This window comes from Lolium rigidum, chromosome 3 (assembly GCF_022539505.1).
Source record: "Lolium rigidum isolate FL_2022 chromosome 3, APGP_CSIRO_Lrig_0.1, whole genome shotgun sequence".
Lineage (NCBI taxonomy): Eukaryota > Viridiplantae > Streptophyta > Magnoliopsida > Poales > Poaceae > Lolium > Lolium rigidum.
This window is the reverse complement of record NC_061510.1, coordinates 375,383,228-375,402,971: the sequence shown is the minus strand read 5'-3', so window position 1 is coordinate 375,402,971 and position 19,744 is coordinate 375,383,228. Positions and strand designations below refer to the sequence as shown.

At 42.8% G+C, this 19,744-nt stretch overlaps 1 protein-coding gene, 1 long non-coding RNA gene and 1 other non-coding gene across 4 annotated transcripts; 2 read left to right on the top strand and 1 right to left on the bottom strand.

Annotated features, from left to right (window-relative positions):
• Positions 1-1,721: 1,721 nt before the first annotated feature.
• On the top strand, positions 1,722-3,576 carry LOC124697480 (pentatricopeptide repeat-containing protein At3g04750, mitochondrial-like). Its single transcript, XM_047230065.1, has one exon. It carries the CDS (start codon positions 1,722-1,724, stop codon positions 3,537-3,539), a length of 1,818 nt encoding a protein of 605 aa, XP_047086021.1. The 3' UTR covers positions 3,540-3,576.
• Positions 3,577-3,689: 113 nt separating this feature from the next.
• Positions 3,690-8,729, top strand: LOC124700571. 2 transcript variants are annotated; one of them, XR_007001777.1, is made up of 3 exons: positions 3,690-5,363; positions 6,071-6,116; positions 7,673-8,729. It is a non-coding gene; the product is annotated as an uncharacterized LOC124700571 (long non-coding RNA). The 2 variants fall into 2 exon arrangements; XR_007001776.1 differs by having other exon boundaries at positions 6,064-6,116.
• Positions 8,730-9,366: 637 nt separating this feature from the next.
• On the bottom strand, positions 9,367-9,469 carry LOC124704798. Its single transcript, XR_007003682.1, has one exon. It is a non-coding gene; the product is annotated as a U6 spliceosomal RNA (small nuclear RNA).
• Between the last annotated feature and the right edge of the window lie 10,275 nt (positions 9,470-19,744).

Below are 19,744 nucleotides of genomic sequence, written 5' to 3'. Positions count from 1 at the left end.
TTCCCATCGAAGATTTCAGCGATCCCCTATACTTGTGGGTATCATGTGCTCTCAAATAGTCTTTACCAAACACCTCTATGACGGCTTGGCAAAACCCGTAGAGAGTCTGTGAACATGTCGACTCTGTCATCTGCAGGTAGTCATTGGCTGTATCTGGAGGAGCTCCGTATGCAAGACATCGGACGATGCCCATTGATGTTCCTCCTCTTTCCTGGCTTTGAGCCGCCGCGTCGAGGCACGCCGAACAAAGGCTCGCAAACACAGAGCAAGCTCGTCAAAATCAGCTGCTGATGTTTCCGTCGGACAGCCGCATAGTTCCGCTCCTCCGTGAACAACTGCACCATCATCTCGTCGTCGCTGTCTATTGCGGCAATCTGACGAACACCTTGCGGGCGGGACGGTTGTGCGGCAGAGGCGACCTCTGTTCCGGTCGAAATAGCAGCCGTCGGTTGAGGGGGTAGTGGCCGTGTCGATGGACGGCGGTTCCCGGACAGGCGGCGGTGTCTATTGCAAGCAGGGGATGCGACAGCGACGATGGCGATCTAGATGGGTGGGAGTCGGCTCGGGGGTGGGTGGGAGGTGGGGAAAGCGGTGCGTCTGGCTGCCAGGCGGAGCCCATGCGCGGTTTCTAACGTGCCACGAGGCGCGAGCGCACTCGATCCACGCCCTCGATGAAGGGGCCGACACAGGATTGACGACGCTTCTATTGGGCTCGAAAACACGCCGACGCTTTTTTGGGATGCGCCGGTGTGAGCCCATTGTGGTCGTCGACCCCCAAAACGCTATCGTGGCCGCTATGGGGCGCCCCGGTGGAGATGCTCTAAGTATTTATATGGCGGTGCAAGTAGTCATTCGGTGGAAGGGAGAGGAGGAAGATCACTAATTAAGATTAAAAAAAAATTGTGTTGCTTAAAGTTGTTACAATGTTCTCTACTTTGTGGTAGAAGTTTTTTACTCCATTGTTTAAAAGTTGTTGCATTACCTTAGCATGACACCCCGAGACGCGCTCTGTGAAGTCAGATCCGTAAAACGGTTACATCAATTAAAACTTTTGTATGTTTAATTTTATACTAAAATCTTTTACTTCTCTATACTCAGTCTATTTACATACAATCATAACTAGTACAACTATTTATTATACATAATTTCAAACTTTAACACTTGATACAAAGTTAAAACATATATTTTAAGAAAGATGAAAATTATTTTTCCATTTCGAAATATTGCATCTTAATTATTTTGGATAAAATGAACTATTTTAGTTCTGAGATAACATGCACACAATTATATGTCATTATGTTAACGGTTTGCCATTTAGATGACTTGCATTGTATGCATGTATTTGCGTCTATTTTAGTACCATTAAATATCATGGAAATGACCTAAAGTTGAGAGATATTTCAAGAGTGCATGGTTTTAATTGTCAGTAAGTAATATAGATTAATACCAAATATACTGGAAAATTCTAGAGTACACAAAATAGCTACAAACAATTGCGTTGTTCACTAGATGGGCCTCAATTCGTTTTTTTTCTTCTAATTGTCTAGCTTCCTTGTGTGGGCTTTCTTCCACTGCCACGCGGTTACTGGGCTTTCCACTAGAGCCGACCGCCGCCGGCTCCGCGGCGGAGCCGCACTTGCTCGTACGGCGCGGCGCCGGCGGCGAGAATCCCCTCCTCCCTCCAACCCGGCAACACACGTGCCCACTCCGCGACCTCCGCGATGGCTACCGCCGCCGCCGCCGCCACCGCGGCGCGCCCCTGGGACACAACCGTCTCGCTGCGTCTCAACCACCCGGCGCTGGTCCTCCTGGAGCGGTGCCGGGGCGGGGCGCGGCCGTTCAAGGCGATCCTCGCCCACATGCTCCGCCTCGGCCTCGCCTTCGAGACCTTCCCCATGAGCCGGCTCCTCCACTTCGCCACCGTCGCCTTCCCGGAGCACACGCGGGAGGGCCTGCTCCTCTTCGAGCACTTCACGCCCCGCCCAAACCTCTACATCTACAACCTGGTGCTCGCGGCGCTCTGCCCCTCGCAGAGCCGCTCGGTCGCTCTCTACAAGTCCATCCTCGCGTCGCCGTCGGCCCCCGACGAGCGGACATTCCTGGCGCTGCTCAGGTCCGTGGAGCGCTCGTCGGTCGGGAAGCAGGTACACGCGCACGTCCTCCTCAACGGATTGCACTCGCGCGTGTACCTACGGAACTCGCTCATCAAGATGTACCTGGACGCCGGCGACGCGGGGACGGCCGAGGCGATGTTCCGGTGTGCGCCGGCGCTGGACACGGTGTCCTGCAACATCATGCTGTCAGGGTACGCCAAGGGAGGGTTCAGCGTCAAGGCGCTGCAGCTTTTCCGTGGTATGGCGTCGAGGGGGATCGGTGTTGATCAGTACGCTGCTGTTGCTCTCCTCTCCTGCTGCGGACGTCTGAAGAACACGCTTCTTGGCAGGTCCGTTCATGGCGCGGTCCTGCGGAGGATGGGCATAGCAGACAGGGGATTGATTTTGAGCAATGCCCTTCTAGACATGTACGCCAAATGTGGTGAGATGAACACTGCCATCAGAGTCTTTGCTGAAGCTTGGGAGAAGGATGACATTTCCTGGAACACCATAATCTCAGGGTTCGTTGATGCTGGCATGTTGGACCTTGCTAGGAAATTTTTCTTTGATGCACCTTGCAGGGATCTAATATCATGGAATGTTCTTCTAGCTGGGTACGCTCGATGCAGAGAATTCGCTGCGGTGGTAGAGCTATTTAATGCCATGATCGCCAGTTGTGTAAGACCTGATAAGGTTACTGCTCTTACTTTGATCTATGCAGCTATAGGCAAAGGGGAATCGAATCCAGAAAAGAGTGTCCATGGTTGGGTGGTTAAAGAATATGGTACTCAAGATGCTTTCTTGGCTTCTGCTCTCGTAGACATGTATTGCAAATGTGGAAATGTCAATTTAGCCTATGCTGTGTTTGAGAAGGCCTTGGATAAAGATGTTACCTTGTGGACAGCGATGATATCAGGCCTTGCATTTCACGGCCATGGAACCAAAGCATTGGACCTGTTTTGGGATATGCAAAAGGAGGGTGTAGCACCTAATGGCGTGACCTTGGTTGCTGTTCTGAGTGCATGTAGTCATGCTGGTCTGCTAGATGAAGGGTGTAAGATTTTTGATACTATGAAACAAAGCTTCAACATTGAACCAGGAATAGAACACTTTGGCTGTATTGTTGATCTCCTTGCACGATCAGGTAGGCTGTCTGATGCAGTAGGACTGGCTAGGACTATGCCAATGAAGCCAAGTCGCTCTATATGGGGTTCCATTTTAAGTGCAAGTTCAGCTTGTCAGAATACTGAAGTTGCAGAGATCGCTTCGGAAGAACTCCTTCGTCTTGAACCCGCTGAAGAGGGTGGGTATGTTTTGCTTTCTAACCTGTATGCTGCTGGTGGTCACTGGAACTACAGTGACAAAGTGAGGGAGACTATGGAAAGAAGAGGCGTGAGAAAAGCAGCAGGTGCTAGTGGTTTGGCTATTAATGATGCCGCCTATTAAGTTTTTCCTATATTAGAAGAAAACTGTCAAGATGATGGAAAAGGTACAAAGCAAACTCCAAAAAAAAGGAAGAGAAAGAGGAAAACTGAAACTATACAAGGCCAGCACCCACTAGCCTACAGAGCTAAGCATCTGGAGGCCGAGCATGGGGCTGCAGACAAGGTAATGCCTTGGGGCCGGCTAACATCCACAATCTAGCCTCATCAAAAATGGAGTGGACAAGCTCAAGGTTGATAGGTGTGGCTCTGTTCAAAACGCAGTCAGTGCACAGCTTCCAAAGTCTCCACATTGTCAGGATGATGATGGATTTGACTCCCTTTTGGATGGCGGGTGGTGCACTGGAATGAGCAGACTTAAACCAAGAAGTAAAGTACTCCAGGTGGCGGCATGCAGGGCTGGATCCCAAGGTGAGCAAAAACATCATGCCACACTTCCTGAGCAAAGGAGCATTGTGTCAGAAGATGAGAAATGGATTCAGTGGCTTGATCACAGACGGCGCATGTGTCTTCTGTCAGTCGGTGTCGGAGGCGACACTCAGATGTCCAACAGCAATCAGCCACCGCCAGCCAAGCAAACACTTTGCATTTGAGCGGAGCCCAGCAATCCCAGATTGAACTCCAGTGGGGGAATTTAGTTTCCTTAGAAGAGAGCATCATATGCTGATTTGGCAGTGTAGGTTCCTGACAAAGAGAAGTTCCAGAATATCTCATCCTTGATGGCCGGCGATAGGACCTGAGCATTGGCAATGTCGCCTAATAAGTTAGGTATAACTCAGTTGTGTAGCCCTCATAAATCTTAGTTTTGTACTCTAAATTTCTTTCTTACACGAAAAGTAAGTTGCCTGAACCTACATTTCATAAAAACTGCTGATGTGTTATCTTTTGTTCCTAGAGGACCACACTTCTCATTTCAGGGAATAGTACTATCCATAAACCAATAGCATGTCCTGTTGGAGAAAAGTTAATACTTGCCTGAAAACAGTGGTGTTGCCATCTCCCGTCACTTCTGTTTTCCAAGAGTTGTGGACTTGAAGCATGAAACAATTAATTTTCTAAGGAGAAGATCAAATGTTCGGTATGCCCTACCTTCCTTGAGAAGAAACCTGCACTTCTCTTTTAGGCTACTCCGTACTGTTTGATGCAAGTTCTACATATACCAAGATATAAGTATATTACTTCCATTTTAGTCATATTTGAGTGAGGAAGGATGTTCTTGTTTTATACCAGCACTAAGTGTTTATTAATCAACAACTTCACAACAATCACTCAGGTGCATAATGTAATCCTGACACATGGTTCCTTTCAGATGCCTCTGAATTAAGATTGTTAGTCAAAGAATCTATATAATGCCATATGTAACAAGGTGAAAATTAGGGAATAAAATTTCATGACATGTACCAAGTACTCTAAATATGCTATATATGTGTATCTCCTGTCATGAAATCTTTTAGAGCTTCAAACTACAGTGTGCCAATTACCTAGAATGTATTCTTGCAGAAAGTAATGATCAAATAAAACTGTAGAAAAGATACTACTCCAGTAAACCTTGGTTTTGAGAATCTGGAAACACAGTTTTATAGATATCTTGAGCTCTTTTAAATAGGAATGTTAGCAGTGAATGTTGAACTTTACCGATACCCCATTCACTAGGTATATGCTCTTTTATAGTTGCAGTTTCATGGATGTGTGCGTGATACAATGAACGACTACAACACCATGTCCTTATGCAGATATGTTTATCATGATTACTGGTCATGTTGCCACAATGGCAGAATGCAGAAAGCTAGTAACTGTGCATGCAATATTGATCATCAAACTGTTGAAGGTAACAAATGTTCGTTCTCTTATTGTTTTCCAGGAAAATGAGTACGATACCAGCAAATTAGTCATGCAGTGTACTAATAACTGAACCGATTATTTCCACCAAACATTTTTTCTCACTCATTAAATTTAAAGAGAATCATCACCAATTGTCCCCTGTATTGCTTGTTACTAGTCACTACTTTCTAAACTTGTTTCATGCATTGTCATAGTTTTTGTGCCCCTTCCCCAAAGTTTTATTTTTTTAGTGTTGTCATATTTCGGTGAAACAGCAACTTGACATCAATCATTCAGGTCCATAGGCTAACACCATATGAGCGTTAGTCAAGAACATAAGTAATGTGCAATACCCTATGTTTATCTTCTGTTAGGAATTAGGAATTTCTGAGCTTCAAACTACAGCATGCCAATGGGCTAGAATGTATTCTTGCAGAAAGTAATGATCAAGTAGAACTGTAGAAAGATACTACAGTTGTATACCTTGGTTTTGAGAATCTGGAAACACGGTTTTGTAGATATCTTAAGGTCTGTTCTTAAATAGGAATCCTCCTGATCAGTGACATGTTGAACTGTACCTATATCCCATTCACTAAGTATCTGCTCTTTGATAATTACAGTTTCATAGATGTGATGACCAACCACAACGCAGTGTCCTTATTAAAATATGTTTATCATGACCACTGACCCCATTTCCACATTGGAAGAATGCAGAAAGCCAGCAACTGTGCATGCAATACTGATCATCAAACCGGTGAAGGTATTGAGCAAATTTAGTCACACAGTGCACTAATAACTGAAGTAACTCTTTCACCAATCTTTTTTTCTTTTAATCATGCAATTCATTCTATTTAAGGCGAATCGTCACCAATCTTCTCCCCTGTATCCTTGTTACTACTCACTACCTACTAAGCATGTCTAATGTGCATTGTCATAATTTTGTCCAAAGCCATGTCCCCAGGCCCGAACGTGAGGCACCTGTACAAACATGTGAAGATGTCTAGAACAAAATTATGACAATGTGAAGATGTCTAGAATAAAATTGTTACAAAGCATCGTCACCATCCATTATTACAATGTGAAGATGTCTAGAACAAAATTGTTACAAAGCATCGTACCCATCCATCCTGATGCTTGTTGTGCAGAGCCATGTCCCGAGGCCCAAACGTGAGGCACCTGTACAAGGCCTTGTCAAGTGGCAATTACACTCCAACGAATCACCACGTCTCCTCTTGACCTGTTTAGCTTCCTAGGAATCTCCATTCCTTTGCTTCTCTTCTCAACTTGAACACACAGTGACAAAATGTTCTATGTGAAATTGACTCTCCAAGATTCCTTCAAATTTTTTTGACTCTCCAAGAGTGTCCTATTCATAGCTAATTTATGATTCCCCTACAGAAATGAGTTGGCAACAATGAACTGGTATCCTCCACTCCCATTGATATGTTGGGAGTGGTCTTGTCAATTCTAACTATTGTGTTCATTATTTATTTGCATTGGGCCTATTAAACTTGGAGAAGATATCTTATGAAAATCTAACTCCAATTTTTTGTAACAATAAGTGCTATATCTTAGAACATGTATTTGTATTTAGAAGTTCACATGTTTGTTACAAAGAAATAATTCTTGGGCTAGACTAGGAGGGTTCAGAAATTAAATCACTTAAAAAGTAATTTCAAAGAGATTTCACTCAAACATGTCTTAAGTGGATGTCGTTTTGACAACCTCAGCACGAGAATTAAGGATGGGAATGGGCCGGGTCGACCCACCGGGTCAGTGGCCTGACCCAAAATAGCAGGGCCATTGGGTCAGCTGGGTCGGCCTCACGTGAGAATCGGGCCAGTAGAGCCGGCACCGAGAGACCCATTGGGCCAGCGGGGTCGACCCACCGGCCACCACTGTAACCTGAACTTCGTCAGTACAGCTCTACTAGCTCTATTTGACGAGCGCTAAAAATACTAATCGATCAGTTCCGTTACGTAGCTAGCTTTGGGGAGTAGTCTTGAGATAGCACACCAATTAGTCGTGAGCTAGCTTTGAACCGTTTATTATTTGGAGTCACAGTTGAAAAGCTATTAACTTTGCTCATGGCGAATAAATGTGTAAAACAGAGGAAAAAGAAACCCAAACCATGAGTTGCTTCTGCTTGTAACACGCACAAGCAAGTACAGCGGCATGTTGTGTCAAGGATGGTGGGTTTGACCTCTATTGCTGGTGCTCTCTTTTTAGCATGTCCAATAATTCACGAAAAATGTAATATTGACGTGTGAATAGAGAAAACTTGAAAACTTGAGCCTAATTTGATAATTTGTACAGGGCTTCTGTTTTCTCAGGTATGGCCCTGCCTAGTGCATATCCTGTCATATGCGCCATGCCTTCTGGGTCACAAATCACCGCCTCACCTCCATGTGGCATACAAAGGAGGACCTGCATGGCTGTATGAGTTCCCGGTGGTATATGTGTTTTCCAGCTCAGGCATCCATGAATCCACATTGTACCGTTTGTTAACCACTGGACAAACTGTCTTGTGCTGTGAGCCTTTGACAATTGTGCGCTCGGAGCTTCATTTTCACTGAGCCCGTCCATATATCCATGCCATCAACATAAAATCCCTTTTGTTGCAATGATAAACATTATTATCTGCTACCCTTCCTTTTGGACAGCATACACTGGTAGTGCATGTTATTCTCATTCGGAGAATGGAATTAAGTCAGAGGTTGCTGTTGCAGCAAGTACCTGGTATATATATATTGACATGCCTCCCTATTTGCTGCAGCTGAATATGATGTGTTCAACATAAGTGACAACAGCCCATACACTCTCATGTGGGCATGTATTATGATTGATCCAGGCCGTTGTTGCAGAATGGCATCAAATTTGCAGCTGACAACATAGATAATGCCCTTAGCAGATATTATTGCACCTGAACACGGGGATGGTTACACAAGCACGCTGTGCCTTATGAGACATGGAGGCTGAGGTGCTTCAGCAAGGCATGGGGTTGACGGGCAATACCTTTTTAACAGTCGATGCCCCTCGAGGAGGGGATGGCTGAAGGATTGAAGGTGCAAGCCTGGTGGTGGTGGCATGAACACGACCTTTGCTACAAGCTGATTTTGGGGTCATACCTGGCAGCTTGACATATCCATCAAGGGTTCCGGGTAGGATCTACTAGTTCAAGATAATTGCACCCATGGAATTGGTGTTGTGGAACAGTTACCCATGCCGATGCAAATGCAGATATCACTGTAATAGTTTTCAGTTACAAGCTGAGGCTTTGTTGGGTTCTTGTTCCTGAGCTTGCTTGTTCCCGTATATGTAAAACTTGCTTCTAAATTCTCCTAGTTTTACTCTGCCTTTTAATGGAAAATAGGTAGGGTCCTGCCCCTAACTTTTTAACAGGACCGCATGAGTATTGTGACGTAATTTATGGTTGCCGCCGATATTTTCGCTGGGAGAGTTGTAATGCTGGTAGTAACAATTTATCATGTGGGTGAGTGGGTCTCCTGCTATTGTGCATGTATCGTGCTGACTATTATGCTTTTTTTTATGGAAATTTGCTTGAGACTGGAAGTTTCATGGAATTTCTGAAGCCCTACAATTTCATTCTTGAGACTTCTGCTCCAGATGATTCGAGTGTCACTGTCAAAATGGGAAAACGAGATTTCAAATTGAATTTCGCAGTACCTTGCTTTCTGTTACGACTCTGAGTGAAATGATTAAAAAATTTACAGTAGTAGTCAAATTAAATCAGATCAGCACGATAAAAACGCGAGCAGCAAAAATCTCTTGCTTGTTGTAATTCCAGGGCGTGACTAGGCAAGTCTGCAGAATCTAGGGTGTGAAAAAACGCTACTTTGAGGATCTGTAAGCAAAGGCGGGGACTTGCACGTGATGCGGACGAAGTTGTAAGGACCTCACCGCGAGGGAAAACTAAACACGAAGGGCCGAATCGAAATACCGGAGGGGCGTACGTGAGAAGCGAAAAGGGCCGGCGCGCAAAATCTCAAAAAAAATTGGACCATTTCTCGATTTGTGCGTGTCATCCTTGCGCAGGGGCCATGCTAATCTTCTCTGTATCGTTCCAATTTTATCGGATGTCCCCGAAGGGACGATGCCTCTGCAACGGCGGAGCTTATAAACCGGTCGAACCTGGCTTGCCGAGGTGGGACTAAACAAAGGGTCGCTCGCCCCGCAGCCGCAAGCGGCAACGCCACGCCAGGAGAGTGTGGGCCGTATCTGCGTGCGGGGTGGATCCTGCTCGGTCGGTCCAGCAAAGGAAGCGAGGTGGAACACGGCCTGCTTCAAGACGGTGAATCATTGCTTCCTTGTGAAGAGATGAGCGTGTCGTGTGCGTCAGCTCGAAATCGCGTGCGTGGCGCAGAATTCCAGCGGTACTGACGATTCATGTTTGGTCGTTTCTAAACTGAAAGACGGCGATACAAACATACTGGAATCCCAAGCGGGGCTTTATTTGCTTCCATCTCCGTTAGCAGAAAACACCTAAGGATTACTTCTCGGTCATCTATGTTCGAGATAACGATGTTCTAACCACAGCTCACCAATTATCATGTCCGAAATTGGTGAAATAGAATCATTGCTCCATTTATGGATACATTAAGTGAGCCATTTCTATTTTTAGTTTTTAACTTTAATATTTATATACGCGTTCCTATCAGAAATTGTCAACAGCTCATACATACTATTTTGAGTTTTTTCCCAAAAATTTTCATTTTATGGTTTCCTATAGCTCGTACATTAATTCCATCATAACCCTCTTGAACACCAGATTTACGGGATGGTAAAATTGTCATTGCTATCAAAATTAGCGCCCAAATCAAAATATGTTTTGGCAATTGTTCATTATTTCAACAAGATCCTCGAACTATAGATTGATCGGAAGTTTGTCACTTTATTATACTAGTGCCTAGTGCGCTTCCCTAATTCTTTTATGCTATGTACAACATATATTTTTTGATTCTTGTGTAGTGCATTTTTACAAAATGTATTGCGCTTTAGGACTCCTTTTGTAATGTGCCGGAAGATGCACATATTAGTATTTATTTGTTCTTTTCTTTTATGCATCACCATGCCATCATCATCATACTTGCATGGTTTTTATAAAGACCCAATTTTTTTTGCTTAAACTATACTATGTTTTGAAAAACAATTCTAGGTTTTGTAAAAGCCTCCTCCCCTTCTTATTTTAAAATAAGTCAAAACAAGTAACTATTTTATTTTTTGTTCCTAGTTGTTTCTGAATGCTTAATCAAGTTTTGAAAGTGTGCCCTCCTTATTTTCACTCCTTCATTTCTTTTACCCCTCTCTTTCTTGTTCTTCCATGCTCCTCTTTCGGCATGTTTCGCCCTCGAGGACCATCTTGCCCCAAACGTGACATCCACGTCAGCTCATTCTTCCTCCTCGCTCGTCACAACACCATATCGGGAAAACCAGCCGCCGCATTTTGCCACATCTTAGCCAAGATCATCCAGTGGATCCCCTACCTACCCCTCCTCTATAAAGCATCAGAGTGTTGCCTCCTACAAACCTTAGTCCCCCTTTGTTGTTCTCCGCCTTGCCGCCTACCTCTCTTAACATAGAGAACGAGTGTAGGGACCCCAAAAAATGCGTCACCGCCATGGAATCCAAGGACGTGCACAAAAGCAAGGTAAGGCACTTACCATCGACCCCGTAGGAAATGCTTGAGTTGTAATAGAAGCTTTTGCCCATAGGCAATTCTTGAACCATATGTTGGATTCAAGGTTGAAGGAAGAAAAAGTTGGAGAAGATCAAGTGATGACCAAGGTGTTATTCAAGGAGTGATTGATGGCACCAATCTACATGGATACCAATTCGTTGGGACTCCAACAACAAAGTGATGTAAGCATGCGTGTTTTCCCCACAAGGACGAGTAGAGGGTTTATATTGAACCCTTTGGGAAACAATAGAACCATACTTATCTTTCCTCTTCAAGCAACCTACAAAACAAAGAAGGTTTGCGTTGTGTCCCCAACTCCACCAAGTGGTAGTCAAGCACAGGGTTTCATATTAGAATTGAAAAAATATATCTAAATGATATAACTAAAGTAAATATGCAACAAGTAAAGTAAACTAAATGCAATATGAAAGGTAAAAAATGCAATGCAAAAGTAAAGTGGTATAGTGATGGTGGTGGTGTAAACTATATGAAAGAACTAAATGCAAGTATGATAAATGTTTTTGTATTTTCAGAATAATTAAGTGCTCAAAATGTATAGGCTTGTAGATGCAATTAAAAGGCGTTTCTTATGATTAAAATGGACCGGGGTTCATGATTTTACTTGTTTACTCTCTTATAAGCATGATGGAAGCAAAACTGCATCAAAGAAGGCATAATATTGATGTAACTTCATAATGTGTTTGATAAATATTCATATGGGTATCATGTCCTATGGTTGAGATGATACAACACATCCCATTAATACTCCTCTAATTTGTGAAAACCGAACACACTAGATTTAAGATAAATAGAATATTGCCTTTTCTTCCATGACATGATGTTGAATAACAAATATACTACCTCAAATTATATGAGATCGCCATTGTTCGTCACTTGGCGATAGTAACACATGCATGCATTCATTTATCCCTAGTGAGGTAAAAACATCAAGGTAAAAATCATCGTATGACCAAAACTTTCTATCATTGTCCATTTCTATACTACTATGTTACTCCAACTAATGCACATGTGTCCCCTCTCTCATGCCCTATCATACTAGTTGGATCAAAACTTGTAATCAAGAAAGGGCTATATAATATACGAGGTTTAGTCATACATCAAACACAATCTAAAAATTGCAATCTCAAATACTCATCTCATAAAACCACAGATCCACCACAAAGGGATAACAAATAGATGGCCACAATCATGAGGGAATCTCATGTGGCTCTAGAACATTTATAGCATGAGAGAGAGATAGAACAAGCTACTTCCACAAACCCATATTCTAGGGTGGACTACTCCCTCTTCATCATGGAGACAAAGGATATGTTGTGAGGATGGAGATACGAGCCAGCGGTGTTTCCCCCTCCATTCTTGACTGGACCTTATTTGTTTCATGTTTCTGTCTTTCTGGTGCCGTTCTCCTAGATTGCGAATGCGGATGTATATATAGGTGCGGTTTTAGGTCAAGACGAGTCCAGGGGCACGAAGATCGACGACATCAGAGCCACGAGGATAGGTGGGCCCCATGGAGTGGTCGGGGAATCATGCTACACAATGGGCCTCATCTTGGGCCTCAAGGACCTCTAGGTGGGGTGTAGGTGCTCTAGGTCTTGATTTTCCATTAAAAAAACTTCCTAGAAAAAATCCTAGGTCCTTTTGAGTTTGCGAAGGTCCCTGGAAGTCAAAAGTACACAAAACTACATGGTTTTATTGTCTAGAGATTTATAATAGAAATAAAGGAGATATTTTAGGAAAATCACCACGATCATTCTCAAACATGTTTATCACCACTTATATGAATCAAGTAAGATGGAATATGACACAATAAACTACAAAGAACATAGATGCATTTACATGCATTAGTGATCTGGAGATTCATCATGAGAGATTTGAGCCTATTGCAAGTATGTCTTGAAGGAGAAGATTGAGTGAGCATTCATTCTCATATTCAAGACATCATCATAATTAAGAAAGAAGAAAATATACGAGGTTGATCAAGACAAAGTGAAAAGAATGGATTTAAGTTGATCAACACACATGGATGATGTATGGAGTGCAGTCAAGTGATCTCGTGGTATGGTAAGAAATTAGCAATTGCGCTTTGTGAACTAACCCATAATATTTGGGTGGTATCTCTATGCGGGGTTAGGTATCATTCCGCCGGCATGCATCAAAGGTAATATCTCATATAACCCATGAGATTATGACTCCAAGGAGTGATCGTCATCATAGTTGAGAAGTCAAGTTCAAGATGAGTCATCTCGAAGAGATCATATGCTTGAAACATGCCATACATTTGGAGAAGAATGGACATATGGATGTGCCTAAGAAGAGCCTCTCCCATAGTGGAGTAAGGGGAGTGATACATGGAAAATGTATCCATGAACTTTGGTGTTTATTATATGATATTCTATGATATTTGCATGATACGAGAGGTTCCATACATATTTTACATTGATTTTCTACAAAGTACCCTTTTATTTGTTTCCAATGTTGCACAATATGAAACCCCTATTTTGCATATTTTTTGTTCCAAGAATCTTCCGGATGTCAACTGGACTCACACTTTTTGCACGTTATTTTTCTGGAAATAAAAGAAGATGAGAAAAACAAATGGAGCTAGAGCATCACAAGGCACGAGGTGGGGCCTATGGCGCGAAAACCACCCTAGGTTGTGCAGTAGGGCCCACCAGGGTCCCGTGGCCCCATTTTCCTTTGTTTCAACGCCATCCAAACCATCTTGACTTAAAACCAACTATATATATAGACTTGATGTCGTGGAGCCGCGAATTGGCTGCTGGAAAACAAAGAATACACGAAACAAAGATATTCGTGTGAATATTGTAGGGGATACACCGCCGGAGTCGCTTGAAAAATATGCTTGGAACCCCTATACTTATGATTACCGTTGACATGAACTACACATCTCAAAACTTTATTTTTTCCTCTCAACTATCTTTTATTTTATTGGAGGACTAGCACATGTGTTTCCTTCTTAATTTTTTTCATCCAAGAGTCAAAATATTCAAAATATCCAAAAAAAAGAGACAAAATATTCTTACAACAATTCTATATATAGGTTCATACAAGTATGCTTTTATGATATGTAATACTTTCATTTATTTGAACACAAGACCACTTTTTGTTGAGCATGTTTTGTAGAGTGTAAAAGCTATCACCTTATAGCTCACTTGCTTATTGTTATTATTAAAGATTGAACTTTGTGTGACAATGAAGAAGAAGCAAAGCAACAAACTATAAATTCCATGTTAGCTTTATCACATATATGCTTGAGGACAAATATAGGTTAAACTTGGGGATGTTGATGCATGTAAAATGCATACATGAACTTTGTAGTTTATTGTGTAAAAATTAGTATTATTATGAAAATTTATTATATTTATTGTTACTAACATATTAATAGTATAAAAAGTGCAAAAGTTCTTGTTTTATACTTTGTTGTGTACGAAATAGGCAAATATGGAAGGAAACCAGTCATTATGGTGAAATCTAGAGTTTCCCGGAATCTGTCCCTACAGAACACTTTTTAAAGATTGCCACGTGAACCCCAAAAAACGTCAACAAATGAAAAGTGCCAATTTACAACATTGTGGTAAGTTTCGAGCCATGCGTTCTAGAGTCAAAAATCACCTCAATCGGAGTTTGTATGCTCCGGATATGCCTGCATTATTGAAGGATCCAGAAGCAGTTTCAGGATTCCAAAAATTGGTGATGTGATTGACACAAACTCTTGCAAAATTTGATGGATTCGGCCAAGCCACGACTTTATGGACTCATAAAGAACATAGGAGAGTCCTAGAAAGGTTATATAGGTGCCCAAGAGCCCTTGGATCAAAGGGGCACCAATCTCATGGCTTATATTGCATCTCCACCTCTATATATTGAGGGTAAACCGTATTTTCGGAGGGAACCACTCATAGCCACGAAAGTCCTCCTCCTTGGCAGCCGCCAAACAGGGGGAGAAGCTCCTCAATATCAGCACCATGGCCAAGGAAGAAGAACGGGCAAGGGGCCTCCGCCCCCTAGGGCAACCGCCACCCTAGGATGGGCGCAGGGGTGCCACCGCCCTTCGTCGCGTCCTCCTCCACGCCGACGCCGCGTGCCTATCCCTCGTGGGGAGGCTCATCTCTATCACCATCTACATCAAACCTCCATCATCCTCCACTTCAATCTCTTGGCAAACATGATGTATGATGCAATATATTATTTTCCCATGATCTATTGTATCTCTATGTTGATATTTGAGTAGCTACTTCTTTATGAGAATTATGATATAGTTTGTTGTTGGTTGAATACACGTATATAAGTTATCTTCTACGATGATCTTGTTGTACTAACATATGAGTGCACACATATGTTGTGGGATGCACAAGGTTGTCATTGTTGCATGTTGATTGGATGAGGGATAGCCCGAGTTTGACAGAAACCAAATACCAAGTCTTAAAGGTACATATTGTATCAATTCATGATTAATCAACATGGGTACTATCATGGGGACCTTAGACCTAAATGCGATGGTTAAACTTTATACCTTAATAATTCCCTTGTTTGTTCTTAATTGGCCTTGGGATCAATCACTAACTAGGGGTGTATTTGCTCATGTGTATGGCTCCACATATTCATGGCTCCTCCTTAGAAGAAACAATAAAAAGACTATCGATGTGCTTCACTAATTGTGACAACCAACCAAATGAAATAGCAATTTGCCTAAGCACTTGCTCCCTTGGGTTATCCACCTCCACTTCACTAGCTCCATTTTATTTGCACCGGTTTACCTATAGTATTTGCTTCCAAAAACTTTACTGTTTTCTAGTTAGTACCAAAAACAACCACACACACACACACACTATAGTTCCTAGATTTGCATAGAAGGTCATATAAGTGGGTTATAGGGCTTTAGAGAATAGATAGTTTACCTTCAACACCTCGTGGGTTTGACACTCAAATACTTAATGAATTATACTATGGTGATCCCTTGCAATTGCGGGTTATCACCCCACCACTTAGTTTTTTTGGTCTGTTTTCATAGCCCGTGTATGAAATCATAGCCCATTAACTTTTCAGCTCATCCTAGTCATGTACTCACATTATGAGCTAGAGCGGATGCACATTTAGCCAATTCAAATTCACTTGTACTAGCATCGATCGCAAGGGGAAAAAGTGACAAAAGTTTCGAGAAAAATGAAGCCATTGGTCGCCTGCTGCCCTCCGACGGCCACCTTCACCGTCCTCCATGCATGTCGGCCATCCGACTACCCGTCCATTGAACTTCGAAGATCGCTGCCTTGCTGGAAATCCCTAAGTTCTTCCCCGATCGTCTTCTGAATTTTTCTAAAGTTATGATTTCTTAATTAGTGTCTCTTTCTAATTATATGTTAGCTTGATTGAGCCTAGTTATCTTTCACGTGAATACATGATAATTACTCAAAAGAGAAGTTTGATGTACCGAATGAATTTCACTTATTAGTTTGAACCTTAAGTGTTGGTGTGTTGGTTTTGCTCATATGTTGTATTTATGTTTGAGTATTTGAGAGTAGAAGAAAATCTATATGAATTTTTGTTTGAGTATTTGAGAGAAGAATATCGATATGAACTCTCTGAATTCATTTCTGACAAAATTAATTTTGTCATGTGCAGAGAAGCTATGCAGCGATTTTATACAATATCTCCAACTGGCAACATGCCTAAAATGATTGGTTTGAGTAAGCTTCATGGGGATCCATATAAAAGGAAGACAATTATATATTTCCATCCCAATCATCATGAGGACATCAAAATAAATTACCTGATGTGGGGTCCTCATCAACCTCGTCCATCCAAGTTTAAACCCATCATGATTGGAAAGAGTAAGATGCATTTTATTGCTGATTTGTATGATATGCATGCCAATCGGTTAGAGTATAATGAGGCCGAGGACAAGGCATATTTCTTGTGTTGCTATTTTTTAGGGAAAACATTAAAGGTAACAAAGATGGACATGATGCATCTGTGAGAGAAGGATATGTCAATTGGAAGAAAGTACCAGAGAGATTTGCAAAACATATGGATGACCATGATAGTTTCCACAACAAGGCATTCAAAACTGTGAAGATCTAATAAATACTGCCCAATGAATCCCTGAAGCATTGCATAAATAAACTCATATTGAGAAGAATGAGCATCTTATCGGTAGAATGTTGCAATTGATATATGTAGATGTACTTGCTTCATCAAGGACAATCATTACGTGGCTGATGGTGCTTATCGTAACGCCGACTTCACACTGTTGGGGAACCCCAAGAGGAAGGTATGATGAGCATAGTAGTAAGTTTTCCCTTTGTAAGAAACCAATGATTCATCGACCAGTAGGAGAAAGGCGTGACTTCTGCAGGTGTTGCTGGCTGACTAGTGGCAGGGTGCACTACCGGCGTTAGCAACAACGTGGAACCTGCACACAACACAACCAAAATACTTTGCCCCAACTTGTAGTGAGGTTTTCAATCTCACCGGTTTGCTGAACACAACAGATTAGACGGATCGAGTGGAAGGAGATGTTTGTAGAAAGTAAACAGAGCAGGATTGCAGTATCAGTGTAAAAGAAGAGGACCGGGGTCCACAGTTCACTAGAGGTGTCTCTCCATAAAGATAAATAGCATGTTGGGTGAACAAATTACAGCTGGGCAATTGATAGAATATCGACCATACATGACAAGATGATTACTATGAGATTGTATTGGTCATTACAACATAATACATAGACCGTAATCCAACTGCGTCTATTACTAATAATCCACCTTCCGGTTATCATCCGAACTCCTTTCAGCATTAAGTTGCAAGCAATAGATTATCGCATTAAACAATGTGAGTAAAGTAAACAATAGAATTACCCTGGATAAAACATTGTTGTTTTTTCCCTAGTAGCAACAACACATCTACAATCTTAGAAGTTATTGGCACTCTCCCAGAAAACTAGAGGCATGAACCTACTATCGAGCATAAATACCCCCTCTTGGAGTCACAAGTGTCCACTTGGCCAGAGTTTCTACTAGCAACGGAGAGCATGCAAGATCACAAATAACATATGACATGAATATTTAATCAATCTCAAAATAGTATACAATATTCATCAGATCCCACCAAACACAACATGTAGGATTACACAAAGATGATCTTGATCATGTAGGGCAGCTCACAAGATCTATACATGAAGCACAAAGTGGAGAAAACAACCATCTAGCTACTGCTATGGAGCCATAGTCCAAGGATGAACTACTCACGCATCACTTCGGAGGTGGGCATGCCGATGTAGATGCCTCCGGCGATGATTTCCCCCTCCGACAGGGTGCGGGAAGAGCTTCAGAACCCCCCGAGATGGGTTTTGCAATGGCGGCCTGATACGTCCAAAAACTATCTACTTTCCCGAACACTTTTGCTATTGTTTTGCCTCTAATTTGTGTATTTTGGATGCAACTAACACGGACTAACGCTGTTTTCAGCAGAATTGCTCTGGTGTCTCGTTTTTGTGCAGAAATCCAACTTTCGGGAAAATCCTCGGAATTTATGCGAAAGGTCCTATTTTCCCAGAATATTGACGGAGCCGGAAGGGCAAGCCGGGTGGGAGCCCGAGGGCCCCACACACTAGGCCGGCGCGGCCCGGGGAGGGCGCGCCGCCCTGTTGTGTGGCCGCCTCGGCTGGCCCCCGACGCCCTCCTTCGGACTACTTAATGCCTTCGACCTAAAAACGCACGGGGGGTGAGAAGAAATCGCCAGAACCATCCAGTACGCCGCCACCGTCGCGAAACTCCGTCTCGGGACCAGAAACTCCGTTCTGGCACTCCGCCGGGACGGGGAATTGGAGGAGATCATCGCCATCATCACCACCGACGCCTCTCCATCGACCAGCCATGTTTCCCCCATCCATGAGTGAGTAATTCCCCCGCTGTAGGCTGAAGGGGATGGTAGGGATTGGATGAGATTGGTCATGTAATAGCATAAGATTGTTAGGGCATAGTGCCTAGTGTCAGTAATTGGTACTTTTATGATATTGTTGCAACTTGTTATGCTTAATGCTTGTCACTAGGGCCCGAGTGCCATGATCTCAGATCTGAACATGTTATCAATTCATGATGATATTCATTGTTTTATGATCTTACCTGCAAGTTGTATACACGTATTGTTGTCCGGAACCCGAGGCCCCAAAGTGACAGAAATTGGGACAACCGAAGGGGATGGCGGTGATATGAGGATCACATGTGTTCACGGAGTGTTAATGCTTTGCTCCGGTGCTCTATTAAAAGGAGTGCCTTAATTTCCGAGTAGATTCCCTAGAGGCCCGAGCTGCCACCGGGCTGGTAGGACAAAAGATGTTGTGCAAGTTTCTCATTGCGAGCACGTACGACTATATATGGAACACATGCCTATTGATTGATTAGTACTTGGATACCGTTTTATTATTATCTGCAAATGCCATGCTTTGATTGTTACATGAGTTTCTCTCATCCATGCAACGCCCGTTCATCCATCCCCGTGCCTACGATACTTTAATCCTGCTCGTTTACTATAATCGCTACTTGCTGTCTTTGTTACTCTGCTGCTTGTTATTTCACTACTGCTACTCGCTATAAAGCTGCATTACTCGATAAACTCTTGCGAGCAAGTCTTGTAGGATAACGTTGCATAGAAAA